Source organism: Platalea leucorodia, assembly GCF_965183815.1.
Source record: "Platalea leucorodia genome assembly, chromosome: 2".
NCBI lineage: Eukaryota > Metazoa > Chordata > Aves > Pelecaniformes > Threskiornithidae > Platalea > Platalea leucorodia.
The window spans coordinates 33993308-34020891 of record NC_138824.1 but is presented as its reverse complement, the minus strand read 5'-3'; the positions used below and the strand labels follow the sequence as shown (position 1 = coordinate 34020891).

General features: G+C 37.5%; 1 protein-coding gene across 3 annotated transcripts in view; it reads right to left on the bottom strand.

Annotated features, from left to right (window-relative positions):
• Positions 1 to 27584, bottom strand: part of VWA8 (von Willebrand factor A domain containing 8) — a gene marked incomplete at its 5' end in the record, with an annotated part of 195231 nt that overhangs the window by 47721 nt on the left and 119926 nt on the right. For all 3 annotated transcript variants that reach the window (XM_082333521.1, XM_082333519.1, XM_082333520.1), the window contains 10 exons: positions 499 to 580; positions 7414 to 7615; positions 9367 to 9521; positions 11585 to 11694; positions 12328 to 12453; positions 12553 to 12617; positions 13100 to 13216; positions 19746 to 19948; positions 21248 to 21386; positions 22311 to 22419. In XM_082333521.1, the coding sequence (XP_082189647.1) occupies positions 499 to 580; positions 7414 to 7615; positions 9367 to 9521; positions 11585 to 11694; positions 12328 to 12453; positions 12553 to 12617; positions 13100 to 13216; positions 19746 to 19948; positions 21248 to 21386; positions 22311 to 22419 (1308 nt within the window). The remainder of the gene's footprint in view (positions 1 to 498; positions 581 to 7413; positions 7616 to 9366; positions 9522 to 11584; positions 11695 to 12327; positions 12454 to 12552; positions 12618 to 13099; positions 13217 to 19745; positions 19949 to 21247; positions 21387 to 22310; positions 22420 to 27584) is intronic.

The window sequence follows — 27584 nt, the reverse complement described above, 5'->3', positions numbered from 1 at the left end:
GGGAATGTATATTTTCCAAAGGGAGAACCAAAACATAGAGAAGCTCAAGTTGTTTTCAAGGTGAACTTTATATTGGACCAGAACTTGATTCCTGGTTTCCTAGCACCTAGCACTGGGTCATTCTGCCTACCTTTTTTAGACTCTAAAGACAGAGAAAAAGGAAAAGAAAATAAAGTTAGCAAAACAAAATGACAGAGGGTAGAAGAGAAAGTGGGTGAAGAGATGGAAAGAGCAAAAGGAATGAAAATCAGAAGATAAAGCTACCTTTCATATTTACTCATTAATTGCTACATTTTCACTGGTCTCACCTACTAAACAGATAAAAAATGTTGACGAAAATATGCTACAACGGTTGCAGAATTTTACACGCTAAGTATGCATTATTCTTACTTTCCACATCAGATGAAATATTTGCTTATCCTGAAGTAATAATACACACTATATCCTCTTTGCTTTTCCTGTAAGACAGAGGCTGCTCTAATCAATAAAATCAATTACCTAGGAATAGCAATGTATTTGATTTTCTTTGAGTTAAGATCTGTTACTTCCAAGTACCCAGCAGCTTGTGGAGGAGTGACATCTGAAAATAAACAAACATGTTATTTTCCTGCTGCGTGATTAACTGGTTACTGCATTTGCATTTAGTAGATTAAATTTAAACATTTCATTATACAGTACCTGTCAGAAAATGATAAGCTTACACATCCAACACAGGAGTATAACTTGCAAATACAGAACTGTTTTATTATTATGATAGTGAGCAACCAGACAGGCACAATTATACAAGAACAATGCATTTGTATAGCAAATGTCAAATTACACAAAAAGATAGCCGTGCTCACAAAAACACTAATCAGGCATTAATACAATCCCTAACTCACTGCTTTTATCTGCCACTGAAGATAATGTCAGCTGTATATCTGACTTTAAAGGAACATTTGAGGAACATTTCAAAACACTGGGCTTATGATTCCCACTTGAAAATTTCTCAATAATATTAGCCTAAATGTTGTTCCTTAAATTGAATCATTCTTTTTGCAGGTAGATTCTCAGTATGCAAAGATTTTATAACTTCATAGTAAATAGCCCTAGACTATCAGGCATTTAATATTCTGCTTATAGACAGTTTAATGAATACAGCTAATACTCTGGTTCCCTCCCTCAGAAATAAATTTGCGTGCGTGTGTGTGTGTGCACGCGCGCGTGTCTGTGCTTACATTGGCTTTTGCCAATATATGAGTTCACTCTGCCTGGGCTCAGAAGTGGCTTCCAGTTAGGAGATGGCTTTCATCTCCCTAGAATAAATTGAGGAACTTAAGTTTTTCAGAAAAGAAACCAGAAGACCGAATTACACTGCATAGTATGGGTATAAAATATCATTGTCACAAGATGAAAGCAAGTCTAGATTTCCTTCTGAAACAACATATCTTTCACCTCCTTGAAATGATGGAGAAACTGATGTTACCTGCAGAACTGTTGATGCTTGCACACAGCACACACAGAAAAGACCAGCAAGATCAGCGGTATAAGGGGATCTAGCATTCAAATGAGTACAAAGAAGATCCCGCAGCAGCACTTCATGCATATCTACTGTATCTACATATCTATATTATGCATATCTACAGTAGCACATCTGTTGACTTTACTCATCTTCATAAAAATGGAAATATCAAACACATTGGAAATAGGAAAAAAAAGTCTGGAAAATGCAGATTTGTGGGACACAGAGTACTTTTTTGTTTTGGTTAGATTTTGTTACTGTTTTAAAATGTGCTCTCTCTTTCGGTACTAATGGAGAATAAGATACACATTAAAAATTCTGATAAAGATCTAGAACATGGAGCTGATACTGAACTGGAAGGAGTAGAACTGTGGGATAAGAATTTAAAATTAAGTTAATAAATTAGAGAGAACACAAATCAACCAAATTAAATTATAAAAAGACAAAGGATTGCAGAGTAGGAAGCTGAAGAAAAGGTTATCAAATGTTTAAATGCAACACAGGAACAACTGGCCAGGCCCCTGACCTGCAGTCAAGAATCTTACAATGAAACATGAACATCAGACCTAAACAAGTGCAGTTTGTTCCTCTTTTGCTGAAGTCCCAACGGAAAAGAATAGCTACGCGCAGCTCTAGACATCAAACTTTAAGGAAAACATAAGACATGTGAGATAGTCCGGGGGGTGGCAAAGAGGTTAGAACAGACGGGCTACAAGGACAAATGTAAGGAATTAACTCTTTTTTTTTTTTCTAAAAAGAGACTTTTTTTGAAAAAACAAATGTCCCATCATATCATAGAATCATAGAATGCTTTGGGATGGAAGGGATCTTTAAAGATCAACTAGTCCATCCCCCCTGCTATTGGCAGGGACATCTACAACTAGATCAGGTTGCTCAGAGCCCCATCCAATGGGGCAACCTGTTCCAGTGTTCCACTACCCTCATTGTAAAAAATTTCTTCCTTATATCTAGTCTGAATCTACCCTCTTTCAGTTTAAAACCATTACCCCTTGTCCTATCGCTATTGGCCCTGCTAAAAAGTCTGTCCCCATCTTTCTTATAAGCCCCCTTTAAGTCCTGAAAGGCTGCAATAAGGTCTCCCCGCAGCCTTCTCTTCTCCAGGCTGAACAACCCCAGCTCTTTCAGCCTTTCCTCGTAAGAGAGGTGCTCCATCCCTCTGATCATTTTTGTGGCCCTCCTCTGGACCCACTCCAACAGGTCTACACCCTTCTTGTACTGAGGACCCCAGAGCTGGATGCAGTACTCCAGGTGGGGTCTCACCAGCACAGAGGAGAGGGGCAGAATCACCTCCCTCGACCTGCTGGCCACGCTTCTTTTGATGCAGTCCAGGATACAGTTGGCTTTCTGGGCTGTGAGAGCACATTGCCGGTTCATGTCCAGCTTTTCGTCTATCAGTACCCCCAAGTCCTTCTTGGCAGGGCTGCTCTCAATCCCTTCATCCCCCAGCCTGTATTGATACTGGGCACATCGAAAAGATCCTTATAAAGAAAGCAATATTATCCTGACTGAGTGAAGGTGACATGAAGTATTCAGTTTTGTTTACAGCAAAAAAAGCTGGATACTAGGAAAAGCTTTTCTTATACAAGGTGAGTGAAGCATTGCAATAGGCCAACTGTTTGACAAACATCAGTTAAGAAGAGTCTAAACATGTGTCATCCTGTCCCTATATAAATAGGTGGACCAGATGATGGCTTGAGGTTATTCCTGTAACTGTGTGTGTTACGCTACATGTTGTTCCACTTACTGTCATACTAATAGAGATACACACTCAGTAATAGACTGTTATTTTATATTCATATATAGCAAGTGCTGAGAACCCAAGTAAATATTTGCTCTCAAGTAGCCCTCATTTCTATAGCCTTGTTTTTAGAATAAACATTAATACTTATTTGCTGGATTCTGCAATGATCTCTTGTCTGAGTTTATGTTTTGTGGCCATACATCTATTGGGCAGTCTTTGGGGAAATTATTACTTGTTATAGTTTCTTTTCAAACATAACTATTATGCTGGTTTACAGTTCCAATAAAACATAAAAGAAATTAGTTCTTTGCTTGTTGCTCCTGGAACAGTTTTGGTAATACATATTGGAGTATGCTAGAGTTTGGCTGAGTACTTTGAATTATAAATAGAAATGGAAGGCCGTGTGCCAGAACTGACTAGTTGTCCAAAAAGATGAGAAACAAAGCCTGATAGATATGCAAACTGAAGCAAAATATAAAACAACGTCTCAAAGGCAACATAAGACATTAGTGCAAGAACTTCAAGGGACTGCCACATACTCGATTTTATGTAATAGGATGCCTTTGCTTCACTATACCATCTCCCAGGAAAGGATATAAAGACTTATGAACGAAGCCTTATACAACTGTCATAGGTAAGTAACTACAGATTTCCAGTGCAGAAACAGCAGCACAGATGAATCACCAAATGTCCAAAGGCTCCCATGAATTATGCAGCACAATCAGGAATAACCAACACTGAATCTCCAAGGGACCAAGACTGTTAAGCAGCTCCTGGTAGCAGCTAAATGTACATTTAATTAAATATTCTGTCAATTAGTGAGATTGAGAGGCAAACCCCAGAAGAAACAATAGCCCAGCAGAGAGGGTTGCAAATACTGGATCTCAAATGGGCACAGTAAGGACCAGTACCTTATAATGTCACCTTTGAAGTGACTACATGAATGCATGTCTCTTTTCTTCTGTATTCCCTTTTTCACTTGGAAGGATTTTGGATTCATGCCATAACAATGGCAATACTAGATCCCTCTAATCTAGTATCTTGTCTCCAAGAGTAGTTAGATGCTTGAAAAGTGTAAGAAAGGACATGCGCACATGGTATTTTCCTCAAGTCACCAACCAGTTCCAATCTAGGGGCTTCTTAAGCTGAACGTGGTGGTTTTATGTCTATATATTTAGTAACTTTCCATGAGTTTTTCCAGGTTTCCTTTGGATCCATGTTTCAGCATTCAGAACGTCCTTTGGGAAGCAGTTTCACAGGTTGGGAAGAACCACCCCTTTCTGTTTGTTTTGATGAAGTTCCTACCAGCTTCATTAGCTGCCCCCTAACTCTGGTACCAAGTGTAAAATTGTTGCTTTTTCCACATCTCCATGCCATACATGTTCTTGTAGAACTCCACCATATGCCTCTTTCCTGATCTTGTCTCCACACGCAGATTTGGCTGATGTGATTACCTTACACAGGGCATCTACGTTCTCCCACCTTGAGATGGAGGACCAAAACTACACAGTGTTAAGGACACGTGGGTTTACGCAACAACACAAAGATGTTCTGTTTTTTCTCTGTTTCTTCCCTAGTAATTCTTAACATTTGATTTGCCTTTTTTGACTGCTACTGAGCTTTGAACTGATATTTTAATGAAACTATCTATCATGACACCAAAATCGTGCTCCTAAGATGTAGTGATCAGCCCCATCATTTTAGATGCAGAATCAGGACTCTTCCTTTCTTCCTTCATGCACATTATATTTATCTATACTGAATTTCATCTGCTATTTCTATTGCAGTCAGCACTGTAGTCCTTCTGTAATCCTTCATGGTGAATCCTTTCTACTGTGAATAATAAACCAGTATCATCAGCAAACACTGTCACCTCAATGTTGATTCATTTTTCTATTTTTTTCATGACCATGCTGAGTAGCACAGGTCTTTGTAGGACTCCGCTCATAGTTCCTCCTCCACTAGAAAAACTGACCATTAACTGATAAATGGAAATGTCTGAAGTCCTGAAAAAAGGCTACGGAACAGAAAACCTAGAGTCTTGCTCAGGTCCAATTTAATTGTATCAGTAAGGTCATATTAAACATGATTCCATTAAGATCAATTTTGGTAATTCTTAAATTAAAACGTCATTTAGAAAAGAAAAATCAATGATAATGATCTTCAAGAAGGCCTTCAATCTTTCCACTTAAATGGCCATAAAGCACTGTACAAACTATACCTCATAAAATTTTCTATAAATTTGAAGCTATCAATCACTATTCATGAATATATTTCACCATAGTTGAGGGAAAAAAAAAGTTAGTATCTTGTTCAGCTATAACAACAGATATAAATTAAATTGCTCAGTCAGACAGAAGCCAATTCTCAGACAGATCATTTGCTGAAGTCACTAGTATCCAGGATTCATGTAGAATGTCCCCTGTTTTTTAATTCTATTAATCCAGCATTATAAAGCGTTACATACCACAGCAACTTAAGAGACTTTTAGAAATAACTGTCAAGATCTCAATTTTAGGTATCATTTGGAAGCACTGTATCCCTCCCTCAGTCCCAAATTAATAAACTAATTTTAACAAAAGCTCAGATTTACCTGCTGAATTTTTACACCATCCACTTCAGAGTCAGATATTTTGGTTTTTTTACCATGAAGGCCTAAAAAAAATTACCCACTCTGACCCTTCAGCAGTTTATAAAGTATGAGAAGATTACAGTCTGAAGTGGTATAATTAGTTTCAAGATCATCATGCTAACTCTAACTAGTTTTAAGTTTAATCTTTTTAAAAGCTAACCTTTTCTTTACAAATGTACGTAACTTCAGTTTTCTATCCTGTTTATATCCTTGACTTTGCTTCTCTAGTCAAGTAAATGTTTCATCCTTTCAGTAAAAAATAAAAGGATTTCTCTACACAGGGAAGTTAATCTGCGTTAAACAAGGGCAGACTTATTAGACCATTTATTTTGTAAAAGGGAGTTAATTTGGAATAAAGCATTCATTCTGGGACGGAGAGTTCACATATAGAGCAAATCAGGAATAGCTTCTTGTGCTGATGAATTAAAAAAAATTGCCGTTCTACCATATACAAATACTTTGTGGGTTTTCGCTTTTGATAGTGACCTTTCCTTGGAGATTTCTAAAGGTAATTAATGCAAAACTCACAAATGCTGTTATTTAGCACTAATTGGTATACTTTTAGTTATTGGCTGAAGAAGCTAGAGATGCAATGATAACAGAAAGCTTGGCATGGCAGTACAAAAAAATCTGAAGGTCTGTAGTCTATACCTGCTTTATTAGTGTACAAGTGGAGGATGGTTTTGCTGTACGTGAATGTTGCTCATGCAACGTTCTCTTGGATAAGAGAAGAACTAAAAAGCCTGGGTCTCTTCATTTTGGAGAAAAGGCAGATGTGACTGAAGTTGACAAAGTCATGAAGGTGATGGTTAAGGTGAATGCAGAACCAATTCACCCAACCCTGCAATGCTAGAACGAGGGGCACTTGATAAACCTGGTAGGAGATCAGTTGATCACACAGAGTAGTGAACTTGTGAGCTTGCTGTGGAGACACCCAAGTTCAAAGAGGGACCACACAAACCTGTGGACAAGTCCATAAAAGGAGATTTCAAGGCTAAGGCAGGGAAGTCCCCTGCAACATCCCTAGCAAAACAACTGCAAATGTTGAGAAAGTATGAAGGGAAAGACACAGAAGTGGCCAGGCTCACATGCATTTCCAAAATAACCTCTCCTGTTGGCCCTGCTGGAGACAGCATACTGAGCTAAATGCTCAACAGGTTTGTCTTATCACTGTGTGTCTGTGTGGCACTGAGCAGAAGTTGGAAATACTGGTGAAGGCCGATTGCTGAACTGGAATGATCGTATTCCTGTAGCTGGTTCCCAGTGTGGACAGAGGGAGATCCCATCTACTGGGATATTCACAGTATAAGTAGCCTGCTAATTCTTCAGAATTCTAATTCAGCATGTTAACAAGATCCAAATTAATTTAACAAATGAGTGCAACTACTCTCATTCCTCCTCAAATGCTTGCTTTGTGATCCTTTAAAAACATTTTGGAAAAATTCATGAGTAATTGCAGTTTACGAAACAAAAACAAGCGTGTACAATTGTTGCAGCACAAGTATATGAACCTCTTACCTTTTGGATAAATGTCTTTCAAAGGCACATCTCCAGGTGCTAAAATTCTGACTATTTGATTAGAAGCCAATAAAGTTACACAATTGGTTTGTTTTGCAGCTGCTGTTTTCCTCCGGGCTCCATAATAAAATGGATCAGAAGGAGAAGCACGTTTGCGACTCAGAGAGGAGTTTCTTTTCCAGCTATACACTTCACTAGGAGACTGCAAGAGAGAAGGAGTCTACTGAACAAAATGTTACTATTATAGAGCCTAAGAACAAATGTTTCTCGATAAGCTCCGCTTCTTATCTAGTTTCACATCAAATGGTGCTACTGTGGTTACCTCTCAGGTCACCACATGACAAGGAAAAGACCTGGATTATAGGTTTCACTCCTATAGGAGTGAAAAACAACAGACCACCCACACAAGTTTTAGGAATTGAGACTCTCTGAAGATCTGAAGTTGAATCAACATGTTTTTTTCATGTTGAACCAGGAACAGAAAGCATTGAAATAACCTAATCTGGAATCAACCTATGTAACAAGCTGTTACCATAATCTAAGTTTCCACTACTGCAGATAAATGCAAACAGATATTTCAGTAATGAATTCAAAGCTAGGCATTAAGGCTGCGATTTGTCTCCAGGTCCAGAAACATAAATGTAGGTGTCCACATGTGAGCCAGGTGCTTCACCTCCCGCTATAGTCAACAGAACCTAGAGAATAAATCATCTCATCTTGAAGAAGGCCTCTACGTTTGGTCAGCTGAGCATTGCTACTATCAATAAGAGCTTAGGTACCTTGTTCATACTGAATACCTACACCATTAACACTAAACACTGAATCTGAAGTTTTGTCCCACCACCCTCACACTCACCTTTAGCACTCCCTCTTTGACATTCACATGGACATCTAAAACCATGTGTAAGGAAAGACAGGGCCTCAGTCTACATCAGGGAGAGCAAAATGCTTCATCACCAGTGTTGGTACTGAAATGTGTAGCATATTTAATATTCTCTCCTCTGGACTACCTCCCTTTTCCAGCAATAAACTCACACCTATTATAAATAATATGAAAAGCTAGTATAATGAATCTGGTAATATAAATCCAAACCAAGTAAAACTCAAAAGCTAACTGCAAAGACAGGGAATGTCTTATTGAAAAAAACATATTTTTGAATCATTTTGGATTTCAGAGTATTTTCTTCAATCATTTGGCTTTCCCAAAATTCATGTCTGTTAACAGTTAATTTTTCTAATTTGCCCCAATTTATTAAGCAAACATGACATAGAATTATTTATTCCATAAGCACCACCCTTTTTATGTATCACTAGGTTGTAAATATAAATAAATCCAAAGAATTAAACATACTGCTTTTATTTTCCCTATGTTTACCTCCACTCCTTGCAACAGCCTCAGTCATTACACTGTTAAGTTTCACTTTCCTTTCTGGTCCTTTTCTAATTGTGTCACAGCAGTGAGCACAATTACATGCAGTATTTACACTTAATGACATTATTAAATAGTGAAGGGGCTGTATAGTTTTGTTACTATTTTCTGTATCTTTTTTCTTTTTCTTAAATCTAGAGTCTTGCTAGCTGCTACACAGAGCAAAAAGTTCACACTGAACAGTTCAAAATGATACTGATATCCTCTTTCTCAGTGGTTATATTTAATTAAAAATCTATAAAAACACATGATTTAGAAAATATTCCTCTAGCCAGCACTATCCAGAACTTACCTACAATGAATTTTGTCTGTGCTAGACAGTATGTTGTCCAATTTCTTATTATTTCAAACGCCACCAAAATCCCTCTAGATTAGACCAGTCTACCAAATGGTGTAAACTACATGAATTTGTCATTTACTGTCATTCCCTTCTTTTTCCATATCATCTGGTAAACAGGTACTTAACTGGTTACAGAATAAATGAGATCACATTACTTCATTGTGTAATAATGCTGAGTATTTACCAAGAGGTCTGGGAAACCAATAACAATAGTAGCATAATTATGTTCGTCTGAGAAAATCCTGTTGGGGGAGCTGATCTTTTGTCCCACAGCTGCACTGAGGTTTTCTGAAGATAGCTGGTCACTTGAAACTGCATGCGGCACACACAGTTCTGACGCTAAACAGGGAAATTAAACAAAATGAAAGTCATTAAATCCAGATGTGCAATGGGAAACAATATTAACTGTAACAGTGCTGAGCACTGATCACTGCTATTGGTTTGAGCATAAAATTACTAAAAAGCAGAAGATTTGATTATACTGTACTATAACACAGAAAAGAAGTCAGGAAATAATGTTATTGTTGTAAAGTTAAGTACTTAAAATCAGGAAATACTAGCTTTGTAGCTGCTTATACCACTTAATTTTGCCCTCTACTGTGCAAATGAGGCAGGAAGCCTATGGAACAGAGCAGCATGTGATCTCATTGAAGACTGTTATAATGCAAATGCACAAAAAGGCAAAATGTAGGTTTGCACAGGTAAGTGTCAACGTGACATTTCTTGGTAGCTGTCTTGCTGTCTTTGCAATTTAAATAATGTTATTTGTAACACATTTCTGGTAAATAATGGTCTAGTTTTCTTTTTCTTTAAGCTAAGGAAAACTAAATTTTATTCTGTGCAACTGTAACAGCCTTTTACCTTGCTTCAAATTATCAACACAGTCAGAATCCACTATCTTTATTTTCCACTTCAATGGGCAGACTATCTCGTTTACCTGGCACTGGGAGAAAATCTTTCCTCCCTCAGAGGATGAATGGGCTACTGGTTTGGGTCAATGGCAAACCCACACTGGTCTACCTTTTCTTAGTTGTCCTGCCACAGGTTCTGCCTCAAAGAATGAGAACAGGCTGAAGATGTTACATTCGGGGTTTGCTGGATGATTTGGAAAAAAGTGGAGAGGGGATATGATAACTTTTTAGATTGGAAGTGAAGAAATAAGATAACAAAGGATAAAAATAGCACAAAAAGCATGCAGCAATAAACTGTCCACAAATACTTTGAGACTGGAAATTATAATAACGTTTCTACCCATCTGAGGAATGATACTCTATAATGGTTTCTAAATAAGGTAGTAAGAGGAAGGAAACTACTGTGCTCTGATGGAGCTTGATAAGTTGATAGAGTAAACTGTATGAGAGATAAAAAGGATCCCAGATATTTAAGCTGTGGTTAGAGTCTTTGGTATCCAATTTGTTGCTGTTTGTGTAAAATAAGCCATATTTGTTATTTGTCAGTAACATTTGCTTGTATCATGTTTACACTGTGTTAATCTCATTTTTCATACTTACGCTAGCCACAGGGACTAGGAAAAAACTTTTTCCCTCTTCAACAGATATAAAGTGGTTTCTCTATTTTTTTCCCTCTGTCTCTCTGAGACACACTGGAGACAAGCCAAAACCTATAAACTGTTAGGTGGGATGCATGAGTACTTCCAGTGTTATTAAACCAGATAGACTAAAGATTTTGTGCACCGTGATCAAATGCTCAGGGTAGAAAATGTCATCAGATCTGATGATATGTAGATTTTACCAGGCAGAATGATGACCATTAGAGATTTCTGCCCTCTTCTGTAGCTAAGGCACGCCCCAGTGCCTAGCACCATCTGGGAATTTTACTGAACAAATTCCCCGTCTTTTAACACAGGTGTGATGGTCTCAATGGCCTCCTGCACGCTATCTGCAAAACTTTAGAAACTGTGAATTCTGTTCTGTTTTAACAGTAGGTCTTTTGTGTCTTTATAAGTGTTGGGAAACGTCTTCTAGCTCTTCTGAGTGTGTGTAACAGACCTGCAACAGCGTACAGACTGGACTCATCAACGTATTTGGTTCCTTCTATTCCTATGTTCTGATTCCTGCCTAATTGTCTTTTTTTCCTTTTCCATTCTATATGCTTGTACGTTTCCTGAAAGTCCATGACTGAGGGTCTTACATGCTACAATGAAACAAAGATGCTTTATTCAAACACCCTGAAGTTTGAGCATGGAATTTGCCATGCTTTGTGAAAAGTTATTATTAACCAAACATGATAAGGGGAGGACAAAAAGAGAATCAGAGAGAAGGTTACCCAGACCTTTAAAGTAAAAGAGCTTTGTTTGTGCAGCTGCAAACACAGAAATGATTAAAAAAAAAAACAAAACCCACAAAACTAAAAAAAACCCAAGCCAAGCTTGCATTCAATACCTGTTGTTAAGCCAAATCCCATGTCAGCTGGCTCTTCAGTCAATGCATACAACTGGCAAACCTCACTGTCTTCAGCTTCCATATGGGCACGCTTGGTTAAAAGAAATTTCCTGTAAAGGATACACAGTTGTAATAAGTCCTGATTAAGCTTGTAACTCTAAACAAGGACTTTCATCTTCTGAAATAGTGAAAACATTCTACATTTATATAAACAAGGTTATCAACACCTTTTGCTAAAACTAAATACGATTTCCCGAATATCTGTGAGATAGGAAAGGGTAAGCCAGTAAGTGGCAGATTTGTCTTCTGGTAACTATTTACACACTTTTATTTGATGTGCATTTATAAAAATAAGACAACAGAGTAATATTTTTTTCCCATGACCATGAAAGTAAAGCAAGCAGGCACTAACTCTGGACGATGTTGCTGTATTTCCAAAGCTAGGCCCACCAACATTCTCATTTCTAAAGATCAATACCAACTCAGTAAAACCAGTATTAACATGCATACAATCAAAGCTAGTCTAGGTTTTCAGAGGCATGAATTCAGGCAGGCATATCCTGTTCATTTCCTACTCTAAAAGCCTACCTGCACTTTCACCAGAGCAAATCTGCATGTTAAACACCAACTGTTTAAGTCTAGCCAGTCTCACAAACTGAAAAAACAACTCTGAGTCCAACTCCTGAACATAAGCAAGACACAAACAAGAAATAATGCCATCAAGAAAACTAGGCTTAACTAACTGATTTGTTTCATTTTCCACCAAGAGCCACCGGTCTTCAGCCACCAGGAAAACAGATTTCAGATTGATCGGAAGCGAGATGGTATGAGTTTGACCCTCTAATACATCCAGTACAATAAGGCGATTTCTGTAAAATTGGAAGCCAAGAAAAGAATAATCAGATAGGGATGTAGATGAGGAGATCTGTTATAAATCAATATAATACAAGGATATAATTTACTCTCACCCTGCTTCTTTGTAGAACACCAGCCAGTTTTTGTGTGAAAACTCTCGGCACATTTTGTAGTTGCTCTGTATAAAAATAGGCCATTCAGAAATTAGTGTTTGTTAGATTCATCCCAGTGACTTTCCCTGACTCCCCTGAAAGTGTACTACATTTTTCCTTTATTTGGAGTAATCCACGGCATTAACTACCTCTCAAAATGCTATCTAGCCTGCCTTGTCCCAGGTCATATAATTGCATCATAACTGAGTTCATTATTTTGGATGTAATCCCTTGTAACAAAATGTTCTGTTATTCCCAGTTCTCACTCCAAAGAGGGATATTTTAAAGATACATATCCTCAGACAGTACAACTTATTTATATTTTTCATATCACTATTCCATAACAACGCTATTTTATGCGTAAGGCATTTAAACATACCTAAGAATAAACAATTAAGTGCTTAGGCTGTAAAAACAGAAAGAAAAATGATCCTGGGGCAGTTTTTCCAACATTGAGCTTTGATTTTAAAAAAAACTTCATATAATAAAGGCAGGTGCTATTCCTCACCATCTCTTCTTTGCTGCTCCACCAAGATGTTCTCTTAGGAGACTCTTGAGCATCTGGTAAGAGCAGAAGTCGGCGAAGGGCACCATTGTTCGTATCCAGCAACAGCACAACATTGCTCTAGAAAAGAAAAGCAGATCTGTGTACATCTCAAGCCCATTTAAGAGACTACAACAAATCTATCTGAAGCACTTTTGCTACTCTAGCAACTTAGGATATTTTGAAAAGATGATCTAGATTTTGTTGGAAAACTAGGCTGAATCTTCTTGGTTCATTTTAAAGCTCATGGATAAATTTAATTGTAGAGGCTAAGTATGTGCAAAAAGGGCTGAAATGATATTCCAGTTTTCCCATAGTGTTTTATCTATACATTTCACATTCACTTCTGCATAAGCTCTAGGAACTACACTAGTATGGCTTACATGTCCAAGCTGTAGTCAGGTAGAGGCGAGAGATGTAGCAGTTTTGTTCTGTCAAGTCACTAAAATATTTCATTTCAGTTTTTATGGTTTCTTAGCACTCCTCTAAAGTACCCATTACTTAAGTTACACTGAAGCTGAAAAACTGCTGAGAGAAGAAATGGCTTAGTACTTTCTCTCCAAGTTCATACTTCTGATACCGTGGAGCCTATTAAATATCCCAGTGCGTGACAACCCTTCCGCGACTTGCACGCTCAGACAGCGTTCAGTGTCAGAGGTAGGACAACTGTTGGAGGACAGCAGGATGGCTCAAGAGGATGGAGGTCAGAAGCAGACAGGATACTGAGCAGAGTGGTGCAAGCGTCCTCCACACACCCCATGTGAAAATACAGTATGCTAAATTTTGAACTTCTTTAGATTTCTCAGTTTGTTACTCAATGCCCCAGGGTCCACACATGTCAAATGATGGGGGTGTTTTAAACACTTCTTTTTACAAAGTACTATAGCTGCTCCTAATGTGTTTAACTAAGAATTCAAGAGAACAATTATTCAGGACCAACCTTAACCGCATCAAATGAAATTTAAAAGGTACAAAAGAACAAGTTAATTAAGCCTTGGGTTGAATTTTTTGTTCGCCATTCAAGGAAACGTTAGGTTCTGCAAGGACATTAGGTTCTGCAAGGACTTACTAAAAGTAAACTGTCTACGTACAACATCTGCAATAACGCAAGATAGACGTTAAGGGAGTAAAACATAAATTCCCACAAATTCTCCTAAATAAAACAAATACAAACAATCTGAGTCACAGCGGTTTTGTTCTTTTTGGGTACGCTTCATACTTTCACTAGGTTTATTTGGAAGAATTAACTTTATTTAATAATGACAGTCATTTGAAGCTAAATATGGTAAAGCATTTAAAATATTACCATGTTATTTGGAGCATTTGGGAATTTCAGCTAGAGTTCAATACTTCTAAAAAAAGAAGTTTGCTTATGTATTACAAACCAAAATTATGGAAATGTGGTTCAGGCAAAAAAATAGGGCATTTGCTTCAGATTTTGGTTTTCTGCCATATTTTATTTATACAATTCTGCAACAGCACCGCTGCACCAAAGCAATGCATTAGCCTTTCACGAGAGATAAAGAACACACACAAATCAATCACATTCTTCCACTTAGCATTAAATTTATGAAAGCAGTTGGTAATATAAAAAGCCTCTCTACTCCACCCCTTTTGATGTTAATGGTTTCCTTCTGTGCTAAGTGACTGATGTATATTCTGCCTGTGTTTAAGAATAGATTTTTGCGTCACTTGCGAACACATCCAAGAGCAGCTTTGGCAACTCTTCAAGTGGGCTGGGAAAAGACGTTGGTGTGCAATTCCGCTGTGTTTGTTCTTGACTGGGAGAAAAGTAACCTTTGGGTGACCTCTCGACCCCAATGTCTGGAATTCCAAACTCTGGACAGATGCAATAACCAATCTTGTGAAGTGATGTGCCTTTATTTTTAGTTACTGCAAAGTTTCCCTTTCCTTACTGCTGTTTTTATTTTAGCCAGCATTTTCCTCTTAAAAGTCCTTAAACCAAACAGGGCTGTGATTTCACTTTGCTGGTATGGGAAGTTTTTCCTTATGGTCTCGCAGACAGAGAGGAGAGCTAGGGGAAGGAATACACTCCAGTTTCAGAGTGGGACAGTACAAATAATTCAGTTTAACCCTCTTGTGTTCTTCTCCCCGTACTCACTCTCAGTTTCGTTCTCTCCTGCCCTCGATGCTCACAACCCGAGCAAGCAAGCTCGCAAACACGGACTCTTCTTAGCTGTCAGCTTCAGACGAGGCTGATTCTTAGTTTGACAGGGTAACCCCTCTGTACCTCTCCTTGCCTCTGGTCCCACAAGCACCTTTTCTACTAGTGCCACTCACGGACCCCTTGACTGATACACATGTAACAATCCTGACACTGTACATATTAGGCACAGATACAAACATATCATATTGTTCATTAGGTTCAAGTGAAAAAAGGCTGTGCAAGAATTTATGGTTCAGGGCTCAAACCTCCATGCCTTCAGAAGCAGGGAAATGTATGCAAGCAGATTACAGGTGTTCTCAATCATGTAAGTGGTGTCTTTCAGATGATTTGGGAGACTTGATTGTACTAGAGATTTCAGTGAACTGAGAACAGCAAGTAGAGATATAAGCTTTGTGCTTATAGAAAAGGAAAGTCTTATATAATATCCAAAAAAAGAAGAGAATTTAATAACATCAGCTAGTTTTTGAAGAAAACACACCCTTCCTCCTGAAAACATGTATCAGAATATTATGGGGACTAGATGTTTCAGATGTTACTACTAGCACGTTGCAGGTACTTCCATACACAGGTCCCCACTTGTGTTACAGGCTAAATCACAAACTGTTAAAAAAAGTCTTCTTTTAAAGGATGTTTGCCATCTTCTACACGTAGTGAGTGAGGCGGATCCCTGTATCAGCGTCTGGGCCACAGACTCCCTCAGTCCCTTGCTATGTGAGAGCTTTGACAAAGACCTCCAGCAGCATGTGGGACAGGGAAAAGCACTTCCCTCCCTCCCTACCCCCTTTCCTGACCCAGAAAGATAAAAGCAACATTAAAGGATGCCGGCAGGACACTGCCTGGGCAAAGCTTGTTGTGCTCCCTGAGGTAGCCCGTAGGTTACTCTGTCTGTCCAGTTGTAGCCTTTCAACAGGGCAAAGAGCTTGTAAGAAAAAATGGAAGTGTGCTGTTAATTTGTATGCAAATCAATTCTCCGTGTGCATTTTCCTCCTATAATCCCATATAAAATCATGCATAAAGTTATCAAAATTCTTTTCAGTCTGTATTTGCTCTCCTTCTGAGCGGTAAAAGCAATAAGTGCAGAAGGAAAAAAAAAAGTGAAACAGGTGGGCAGGAAGCTTTATAGGAAATAGGGGTACGCCCTGAAGTACTCGTGGGGAGGACAGGGCAGAGGCACTGCTGCTTTGAAAAGATGAATGCAATTCCCATCTTATAAGGAAATGACTTGAGATTTCTGAAGAGTCTTTTCAAAGTCTATCAGCTTAGTCTGAACAAAAAGGTAGAGTCAAAACAGGCAGCGCTCACTGAGACCAATGGCCGCTGCGAGGAACAGAATCATCTACTCTTTCTTCCAAGAAGTGTAAAGGTAGCTTAAAAGCAGATAAATCTCTGATTTGTGCTATTAAGTTAAATCCCCGAGGAGTTTAGTTTTAGTAAAATTTTATTTAAAAGGACAGGAAGGAATGGTGATTTTTCATTTTATTGCACTGGAGGGCTCTGTTGAATCCAGATGGATGTCATCTGGGAAATAAATCACACAAGCTTATTTGAAGAGCCACAATATCATCATCTCATCCTTTCCAATAAGGTTATCATCTGTTTAAAATTGTTATTTTTTCCAACTTAGTCAGAAACATTAATCTCCAAAGACCTTTATTAAAACAAAAAATTGGGAAAAATCTTCAGCTTTTGGTATTGTCTAATTAATGGGTTATATTATTTATGAAATATCAGCTGTCAAGTGGACTTTTTATTTAATAAATGCAACTTCTTATTTCTATAAATACTGTTAGTATTTCTTGGTCTTTTTGCAAGTACATGTAGACGAACCTCTAAAGCATCACATACATCATTTACATTATTTGTTTTTCTTGAAGATCTGTTTCATGCACCCTTAGCACAAGTAGCTAACCCTTGGAGCCTTGCCCAAAATACAGATGTGACACTAATCTACTTGTCTTAACATGCGAATGCTGCAAATTCTGAGTTTACGGCTGCCAGTGACCTCAGTACACTTGAAAGTAGGCATCTTGACTATATGTCAAGGCTCCTTCTGTAGCCAGTGGAAAGAGAGAGGCATCTCCAGAGGGCAATTCACCATGTTCCACCTTAGCTGGAATGAATTGCTCTTGCAGATCACCTTTATCCTCCCAACAGATACAGAAGGTACTTGGATGATTAGCTTAGACTATATGCTTACCTGCTAACATCAATAATAATGGATTTAATTTCATATACAGCAATATCCACCTCACTTCACAGGTGCACAAAGAAAGCACATGATTTTTCCATGGCTCCACTGCAGGAAGAGTTGGGAATAAAACCTAAGCTCTATATGGAAAAATTAAACTACTTGAGAATCTCTCTTTTGATTCAGTGGGAACTAGAAATGCAGAGATCCTAATACATAAGCCCTAACATAAGGAAGGACAGCAGTGGCTGTGAAGGCAAGAGCAGCAGCATTCATCTGACCTGTGCTTTGGTGCCTCATTTAAAAACCAATCCCAAATAAATTACTAATGTAGTTCATGGATACAAACATGCAATACACAAGAGAATCCTTTTTCATTGTTTTTTCTGTGCAAGATGCTTACTTAAGTTCCTCAAGAAACTTAAAATTACTTTTGAATGGTGTCCTAAGTATACAATGATTTTTTGCAACTAAGTTTGTAGTTTAATGAAACATATTTTCACACTCAATGAGTAAGATCTGTCTTAATGTTAACACTATGCAAAAAGTCCTAAAATAATGCAAAGCATTCAGAATATTCTAATTCTGTATTACTTTCCAGCAGTGTAAAACAGGCTTATTTTCAGACAGGATTTGTTCATCTGTGGCACTTGCTAAGAAAGGCAAGACTGAGACTGGCAACATTTAAGTTTTGCCAGAGAAAAACATGAGGTTACAGCCCAACTGAAGTCATCTGGAAAGGGACACTGAGCTACCATAGTCTCTCCACAGAACAAACTTTATTTCAGAGTTTAATTCATACTGTCACTGAAAAATATATTCCACCAGGACAGGCAAAACCAGTCACAGAGTTAACTACCTAAAGCTTCACAGATGAACCTTTGATCAAAACTTCATTGCTGACACCAAATGCTACTGTGATTTGGTTAAAAACAAAACTAGCAGGACAATTATTTCCACGGTAGGAATTTCAGAGACTTAGAAAGCAAAGAATATTGCTGGGCTTTATATTAAAAAGCATGAGACATTCTAAACATTCTTAGACACGAGATAGACTGCCATCTGTTTTACGGTTTCCTGTGCTGACTTCGCCAAAAAAGGCCAAGGATTGTTTAGAACCAAACAAATGTGTTATGTGCATCTCAAAATAGCCCAAATGGTACTTCTATAGCTGTTCAAGACAACTGCACAGGCAATCACCACAAGCAGGTAACTTCAGAATCATATTTTTTTCCAGTAGGCATTGGAAAGCATCCAAGGCAAAGCTAAAGAAGGCATAGGCAGTTCTACTAAAGGCAGAAGAACTGTGTTTCTCATAAGGCATCGAGCTTAACTGTAGTGTTTGAGACCAGAAAGTGGCATCAACACTTGACAAATGTTCCTGGAACAACAGAGACGCTAGTTACAAAATTACTGAAAACTACTTAATACTCCAACTCAATGCAGGAAAGGTTCTTCTAGATTGGAGTCTCTCACCTACTGAAAAATGGGCAGAAGAAATGCAGAACAACAAAAGGAAAAGGAAAAACCATCCAACAATAATGACCAGATTAAATGCCCATGTCAAACCGCTATGACTGGTAGGTAACATAATAAACTGTTATTAATATTAAAAAATGAACAGCAGCAGCCCTGTATCAACTGTTGTCTCTTCCCACTCCTGGGCAAAGAATTTTTGAATTGGAAATGTTCCAATCAGTTCACTGATAGTAATGGAAAATATGTGGAAAGTATGCAATACTTGACTTTAAAAAAAGGATTCGAGTCAAACCAACACTGAAGTCGTCAGTGGTTCTAAATTTGCATTGCTGATACACTAGATGTCAAGGCTTACATAGTTGTCTTTCTAGTCTTGGTACTTCAGATGTTGCAGAATGAGAAATATCAGTATTCATAAACCAAATAAAAAATAGTGGCATGAAGCAAATACAAGCAACATTTTACTTTGTGACTCAGAAAATGTCTCTTTCATATACTATTTGAAAAGTAAAAAAGGGACAAGAACGCAAAAGGCCATTGTCCAGCTAAAAAGTGCAAGAGGAAAATCTCTACATAAAAACTAAAGCTGAAGGCAACTCACAAGCTTCAAGTATAGTGAAAAAGAGAACATTCAGAAGGGGGTAGGCTTGTCCAGGCTATTTCAGTCTATAGAGGTAGACTCCTCAGCAATCCTATCCTTATGATACTCCTTGGCTCATCACTAAACATTTAACTGTATTTTAATTTTTTTTTACCTCCTCTTCATGTAGAACCACTTGACCTTTGAGTGGATTTCCCAGCGGTGCCACAGTCACAAAAGGTTGCCAGACATTTCCAACTGTTCTTGGGAAGAGGTCATAAAGATCCACAAAGTATCCACTCTTACTAGAAACATTCATGAAGTACAAGGAAACAGGATTGCATGTAGTAACATAAAGAATGTTTTCGGCTTCCTCTTCTGAAATAAGAAAATAAAATTAATGAAAGGCTACTGACATCGTGCATTGCTCTTCTGGAAATATATATGTCATAAACTCAGCAGATGATATAGCAAAATATACAGCAAAATTACTACCGTTGACACAGGCAGATAAAGAGAGAAATGGTCTCTTGATACTAACTAAACATTAACAGGCAGAATCTTACTACAACACAACTAACTCTTTAAACAAGTAGTCCAAGGCACATTTGTGTAGATATGACTGCAGTGCCTGCCAGCTGCTAGCATACACAAAATCTGTCCAGATGTTTTTGTTTGTTTATAAACTTGGTTCTCCCTCCTTCTCTATCTCATCCTCCCTTTCAATTGATATATTTAATCATTAAACATGGGATGAATGCAAACTTCATATGGAACTTTTCACACACAGCACCTTCCTGACTGATTTCAGACAATTCTTAAAATCAATCCAAAGCCATGTAATTTCTGTTTTGCTGTCATAAAAGTTTGTTAATGTATTTGAAAACTACGGCTACAAGCAGAAAAGGCAGCATTCCAGTACTGATCGTTAGCGATCTGTTTATAGTACGCAATAAAGTTTAGACATGTTTAACGATGAACCCAAAAAACATTTATGAATATTCTCAATGATGCACTTAGGGACACAAGTAATACAGGTAACTAAGGCAGGCTTGATCCAGTGAGAAAGAATTTAAATCAGTATAAGCACAGGAAAAAAAGGCACAGCACTCTGCAAGTTACAAGATTTGTTATTGAAACTGAATTGACCTAGAGAGAGAGGAAAAGTCAAAGAATTGTTTTTCTGAAGCAATACAGTGTTGAACATAAAAACTAGACAGACTTGCAATTTTGTGGCTGTGTTCTACTTTAATTACATATCCTTCTCTTAGTTTGAGAAGGATGCAGATTGTTACAAAGACCACAATGTCTCAGTGAAATTATGCTCCCATTTTAGTGACTGATTATTTTTGTATTTTACCTACTGTTAAAAAAAAGTGCAAAAAGATAAATTATTATTCCTATACTCCATTCTTATACTCCATATCCTCCACTCCCATATTCCAATTCTTAGTATTATTCCTATACTCCACTGCAAACATAGCGAGAAATACAGACAACTGTAAATGCACTGAAGTGGTGTTATTACCATTAGAATCCCTCATATTGCCCTTTTATATTCTGCCTGGCTATGGGCGAGCACTTAGGAAGTCAACATCCTAGTTCTTCCTCATCTCTAGGCTATTTCACATATTGATAATAGTGGGGATCGTTACAAAAGTTACTAGCTTTTCTTACCACATGTTACTGTGACATCGCAAACTAAGTTAACTTCACCCAAAGGCAGTGTCCAAAAAGCGAGTTCTTCTGTAAAACTGAGGGACCTGGCTTCATGTCGTTCCAGTGGAAATCCTTGGATATTTAAATGCACAGGGCCCTAAAACAAATTATAACAATGAGGGCTTGCTAAAATATTTCACTCACCATTCTTTATGGAAATCTAGAAGTCTTCTTCAAGACTGTTAATACTATTAACAATTGAAACAAACCAATTACTAAATAAATAAAAGGGAAGAGGAATTGCTTTTCTGCAAGCTCTCTGAATGACCATACTGCCATTTTCTTTACAGTATAGAAACCATCATGCCTTTCCTCTTTAGTCTTTTATTGGTTTGAAACTGTTACTGCTCAGAGGTATCATGTACTGAGATAAAATACAGTCCCTACAATGAAAAAATCAGAATATTTTTGTTTCAAAGAAGTTCAATAGCCATTTCTTATTACATAAAGTTTAAATCTCACCGCTACATCACATTAGCAGTTCAGTTTTTTCTTATTCACTGGAGTAGTAATTACTGAAGTTAAGCCAAGAACTCAAAGCTGAAAAGGACTTAGAAGCTTTGGCTGCAGGTCAAGTTGTACCAAAGGTTCAGATTCAAACTTGGCAGTGCCAAAGACCCATAAGAATTCAGCTGCATGCAAAATAGAAACAGAAAACAGCTTTCTTTTCAGTCGCTGATCTTATCCAAAAATTGAGATCTGGGGCCTGAAACCAGCCACCTCCAAGCATCCAAAACAGCTACAAAGTTCCTTCAAATATGATATTTTCAATATCCTTGTAAAAACCTCTTTTCAAGAACTTCTGACCAAACTTACTGATTTTAAAGCACACCTCACATTCTGAGGGCCAGGTATATAAAAACATTCATTTTTCTAGTCAGTATAAAAAACCCAAGAACAGGTAACAAGGACCATGCTTTGTATATACTCTTTTTCCTGAAGAAATTAATCACATTTTAGATTCTTCACATCCCAATACATAAAAACAGTATTATATGAATTAAAAAAAAAAAAGACAAACCTTTACATCTATTTTTTGAGTTTCTGTTGGACACAGCAGTTTCTGTCGTGCATTCCCTGGCTGATCGACTTTCCAGTAGCCCATAAATTTATGATCTGGTAATGGCAGTCTGTCAAACAATGTGGGAACAAATGAATTTTTACATTCATTAACCCGCAACTGATATGGAATAAATAATTTAAACACCTGCATTTTTCCAGTGAGACATATCTGAAGACTCTCTTGTAGAAAATGTTTCCTTGCTAAAATATTTCATTTCTTTCACATTTTAAATCACAAAAATTTTAGCCTTCTGGAATACTAATACAGTCACAACCTAAGCAGCATCATAAAAGAAGCAATTCACATAATATGGCCTCAAAAGGAAAACTTTTCCGGTCTGAATTATTTGAGATATGTAATAAAATATATCCAAACCGCCTCTTGCTTTGCTTTATTCAGACCAGGCAGGGTGTGATAGTATCACTTAAAGGAACGCCTGTCAGTGGTACACTCATCTAAAAAATCAGAATAAGCACAGTAAACATTGTGGCAAGTTAACCATGCAATCAAAGTTCAACGAATTGTTTCCATATATTTTGCCACTGACATGAACAAAGGCAAAGGAATACAGAGGTGACAGTATCCTGTTGCCTTCTGGCCAGTACAGTCTACAGAGAGGACAGGGACATCTTCGAAAGCCTCACTTGCTTGCCTTGGTCTTATTTCTTCATTTCTGTACCTTTTACTTAGGGAAGAAATATATGGGGCACAGCAAAACTCATTTTTATAGGAAAAGAAAATGCTGATGTATGACAAAGTAGCTTGACAGCAAAAAAGGGACAACATAATTTTTATTTCTTTCCTCTGAAGTGATTTGCAACCACTGAAAGCAGTTTAACTTTGTTAATTGGCATGAATACCTTCAAGCTAATGAACTCATCGCTTTTGGTTTCTTTTATTTAGGATCAGTTGCTCCTGAAAAGACCTCCTATCAAAACTGCATTCTGTGTTACATGCTGCTGCACATTATTGTACAGCTACAGAACTTGGCAAAGGAACAGAAGACATTCCTTCTCCCAGTTTCTATAAATATCTCCAAAGTCTATTTTAAGGAAGTTCTCCTAGACTGTTTGTTAAACGTCTGTGTGTGGTCTCTTCTGTCCTGTCTGATGATGCTCCTTCCTACTGTTACAATTATTTCCCCTCTCTGCACAACCAACCTGGCCCCTCTAGATTTTAGAGGTTTGTTTCATTTCTTCTGGATATTCTTTTCAGAATAAGAAGGGATCCCAAATAAAAAAACCACTCGGTTGGACTATATACGAATCTTGGGGAATTTTAATTTTACTTTTTTTCCACTAAGAACTTAAAGGAAAATTCAGGGAATGACCACTAATATCCTCTAATCTTTGCAACTCATGCAGGGAAGGTGCATTAACCTTTCTTACTGGTATACTGACACCAAATCTCAGGCAACCTGGAGAAGCCAGTACTCACAGGCGGAGAGTCGCTCAGCCTCCATTCCCATTCTGCATTTGGACCATCTGCCAAGGCAGGCAGATAGCCAAAGACACTTTTTGCAAACAGAAAATGGTTTGGATACTATGGATCGTTAGTGCTCATAGATAAATATCCAGCTGCCAGCAATATGCCATTGGGGCACGTAATGAGGAAAGTGCATCTCATTAATTCCCTCTCTTAGTCAAAGAACCAGTAGAGTCTCCATTGCCTGTTTGTTGCCTAGTTAAGAGTATCAATAGATACCAGTGTTTGAAGAGTGATTTATTTTGCATTCTTCCTCACTTCAGTTTGCATTTTTCCATTCTTTACACCTAGCTAGTCTAGTCAGATTTTTCCCAAATTAAGAAAATAAATTAAGCCAGACTCAAAAAAAATGCAAGTACAATATATTGTAGATTACAACATTCAACACCATTAGGAAAAAACATTCAGGATGCACTGTTTCAACATATACACAATTCTTAGATAAATTTATTCATGCAGTCAGAAAATGGGTAAACAGTCAAGTCACTAGACTAAATGTCAGTTTATCCATGAACTGGAATTGTACTTCAGGCTTCCATTTGGGTTTCAAATGATTGATTTGTAGGCAAAACGTTGGTTATGTCTTGAGCCAAAACTGTCTTGTGTGCAACAAGAAACTGGATTTTTTTTTGGTTTTTTTTGCTATGGTAACTCTGAGTAGCATAACCTCTGATATGCCTATAATCAGCAATAATTGTTTCCCATTAGCTCAATGGAACATTAGTTTCCACAAGGATTTGGACTTCAGTTCTAATTCCTTACACATTACTCCCATGGACAACATCCTAGAAATCAACAGGTTCACTACTAATCATGAATACTTATTAAATTTTAAAACAAAACATATGTTAATAACCAGTTTTAACCAAATACCCTGCTTTAAATAGCAACAGAATTACAGATTGCATTCCCAGAGAAACAAAATATTTCCACTCTGTTTCAGCTTTCTGGAGTTTTGCTTTGCTAATAGTTCCTCTCTTCCCTCAGGAAAGCTAATTTCTCCTTTCTCCTAGATTCTTGAGGTTTTGTTCTCTTTTTTGTTTCTGATTGACTTAGTTTCTCCGGGGCAGCAGACCAAGTCATCATGAACACCACAGAAGAGGGAAAGGTAGATCAGAATTTAGGAGTAAAACAGAAAGCAGAATTCATAATACAAAGTTCTTTGTCAAGAGTAATAGGGATCTTATTCGTGCAGGGCCTCACAATTCCTTTTTTACTCCATCTCACTGCTCTCTCTTATAAATCAGGTCTAAGACTAAGAGTATTGAAGAAGCTGATGGCATTAAAGGTCTTATAACCAGTCTGCCTCCTGAACAATTTGCCCACACCGAAAACGTGGACACATCTTAACAGTTTCCCTCTAGTAAATATATATGATATGCAGTGAAGGAGGGAGATTTTCTTTTCCCAGGATTTATAAGTAATAAGCAAGTTTTGAAAATAACTTGAAGCGACAGCACTAGTAAAAAGCTTAACAAGGCGCTCCTGCCACACTGCTGTATTTCAAATTAATTAACCAAATACAGTTTACATAAAAGACAGACAGAATATTACGGAAATGCCACCACCGGCAAAAATCTGTGAAACAAAGAGATCTGATGGGTGCAAAAAGTGCAGCGGCTGGGTAAGAACGGTACTGAAACTCCACTGCTCTCTCCAGCTGGCGTGTACAGAGTGATCTGTGATTTTTGCTTTCCTCAAAAGCTGGAAAGGGTTTCTACAACAGAAAAACTATATGGCAGACCGCAGTCATCTTGTAAGAAAGCCAAAACTTAAAAGCAAGCTCTAAGGAATTATTCCTGATCAGTTCTTTGATTATGGATCTGTCAAAGCCTGTTGCTTAAAGAAAATTTAGAATTACTTTTTTATGTTTATTTACTCTTAATTTTACATCCTGGTTTTCTACAAGATCACTGCTGTATATGAAAACATATATACATACGTACATATATAAGCAGGTATTTTGTTTAGAAAAGGTGATTGCACAGGACCTACAGTTGATGGGACAATTCTACAAAAAATTACAATTTAGCCTGCTTTTCTTAATGCACAGTGGTCTAAGGGGAGACAATCTGTCAAGAGATAATTCTTTAGTGACTTCTGCTGCTGGAAAACTTTTCAAAGTGACACCTACGGAACACAATTTCTTTTTTACCTTTTTGATTTTAGAAAATAAATTCACTTTCAGCTAATTAAAAAAAAAACAACAAACCAAAACCACCAAACAACTGTGTTCAAAAAGTCAATATAACCTGCTTTATAGGGTTATTAATTTAGCTTTCTGAGAACATACTTGAGAATGGCTACAAATCTTTAAGACTAAAGTTCCACTGAACGCAAATTCTCTACAGCCAGCTATCGTACTAGTACAGCTGCAGACATGAACTGTGACAGGCAACAAAGCTGCTTAATACCTGATCTTGTAAACCAGCTCAGTGCGGGCACAGAACGTGCTAGCCAAGGACTTCAGCAACAGCCTGGGCTCTGTCTAGCTGAAGACACTTCTATCCCACCTAACTTTTTTGGACTTAAGTAAGATATAGCATGAAACCAGGAAAACTCCTTACCAACCAGATCTCCGTACTTTATTTAAACACATTTTGATTAAAAATATAAGCAGCAGACATACAGAACAGTCTTATGTTAGGCCTTCCATTCCCTGAAGTCAAGTGCAGATCCCCCCCCTCTGCTTCCCTGCAATGCACAGGATGGACAAGAGACACATATGCTATGAGACAGGTCCAGCAATTAGCTACAGATTACCTGGGGGGGGAAAAAAACCAAACAGTCTCAAGAGACATTAAAATGTACATATTTACATTACATATAAAAAATTCAGTTCATATAAAATGAATATTCAAGTTATAGCAAGCACCTGGAAGTGGATAGTGACAAGAGGAAAGATATGGAATGGCAATTTCATCAAGGATAAATACTAGAATTAAAGCTGAATGCTGTTTTACCTAGGAATTGCAAATGGTCTGAACTGTGCAACAAAATGGCAAAATGAGTTCAGACAAATGCGACATAACAGATGTCAATGGGAAAAATAAAGTGTAACTGTACATAAAAAAAAATAATGAGTTAGTGCAGTGCGTAGTCCATTTTATCCCCTATGTCCTGGCAAAACATCATAGACAAGCCATCTGCTTTACATACAATACTGATAAAAATTATAAACTGTTGAACAGGTGATACCAGAAGATACAGACAATATCAGGATGTTATAAACTGACAATACTGAATATGTCACTGCCTTGAAGAATGGCTGTCCTATTTGGGCGAAAAAAACCCTGAAGGAAACAAAAAGGCCAAGTAAAGCATTACTTTACAAGGCTAATATATGATACCAATTTTGGAAATAAACAAATTAGCATCTACAAATTAATTTCTCCCTTGAGAAAATAACTACTGCAAGAATTCTCTTCTAAATGGTCATTAGACACCACCTAATCTTTCCTTCCAAGATTAGATATATTAATTCCAGAGCCTAAACTAAAATTCCCATAAGGTTCACTGGTACCATCTGTTAAATTTCCCCTGTAATTTCAGCTGGATACAACCCTTAAAGTTCCTTCTACTGAGACCCTGTATTGTAGTGTGTTGCTCATGTCTCTCATGTTTTTGTTCCTATATTTACAGCAGTTATGTTTCAACAACAATTTAAATAATTCTGATTTATTCAGAATTTATTTTCTTTTAGATTAAGTAATAGGTGACAGACAGACTTTTCCAAAGCTTATTAAA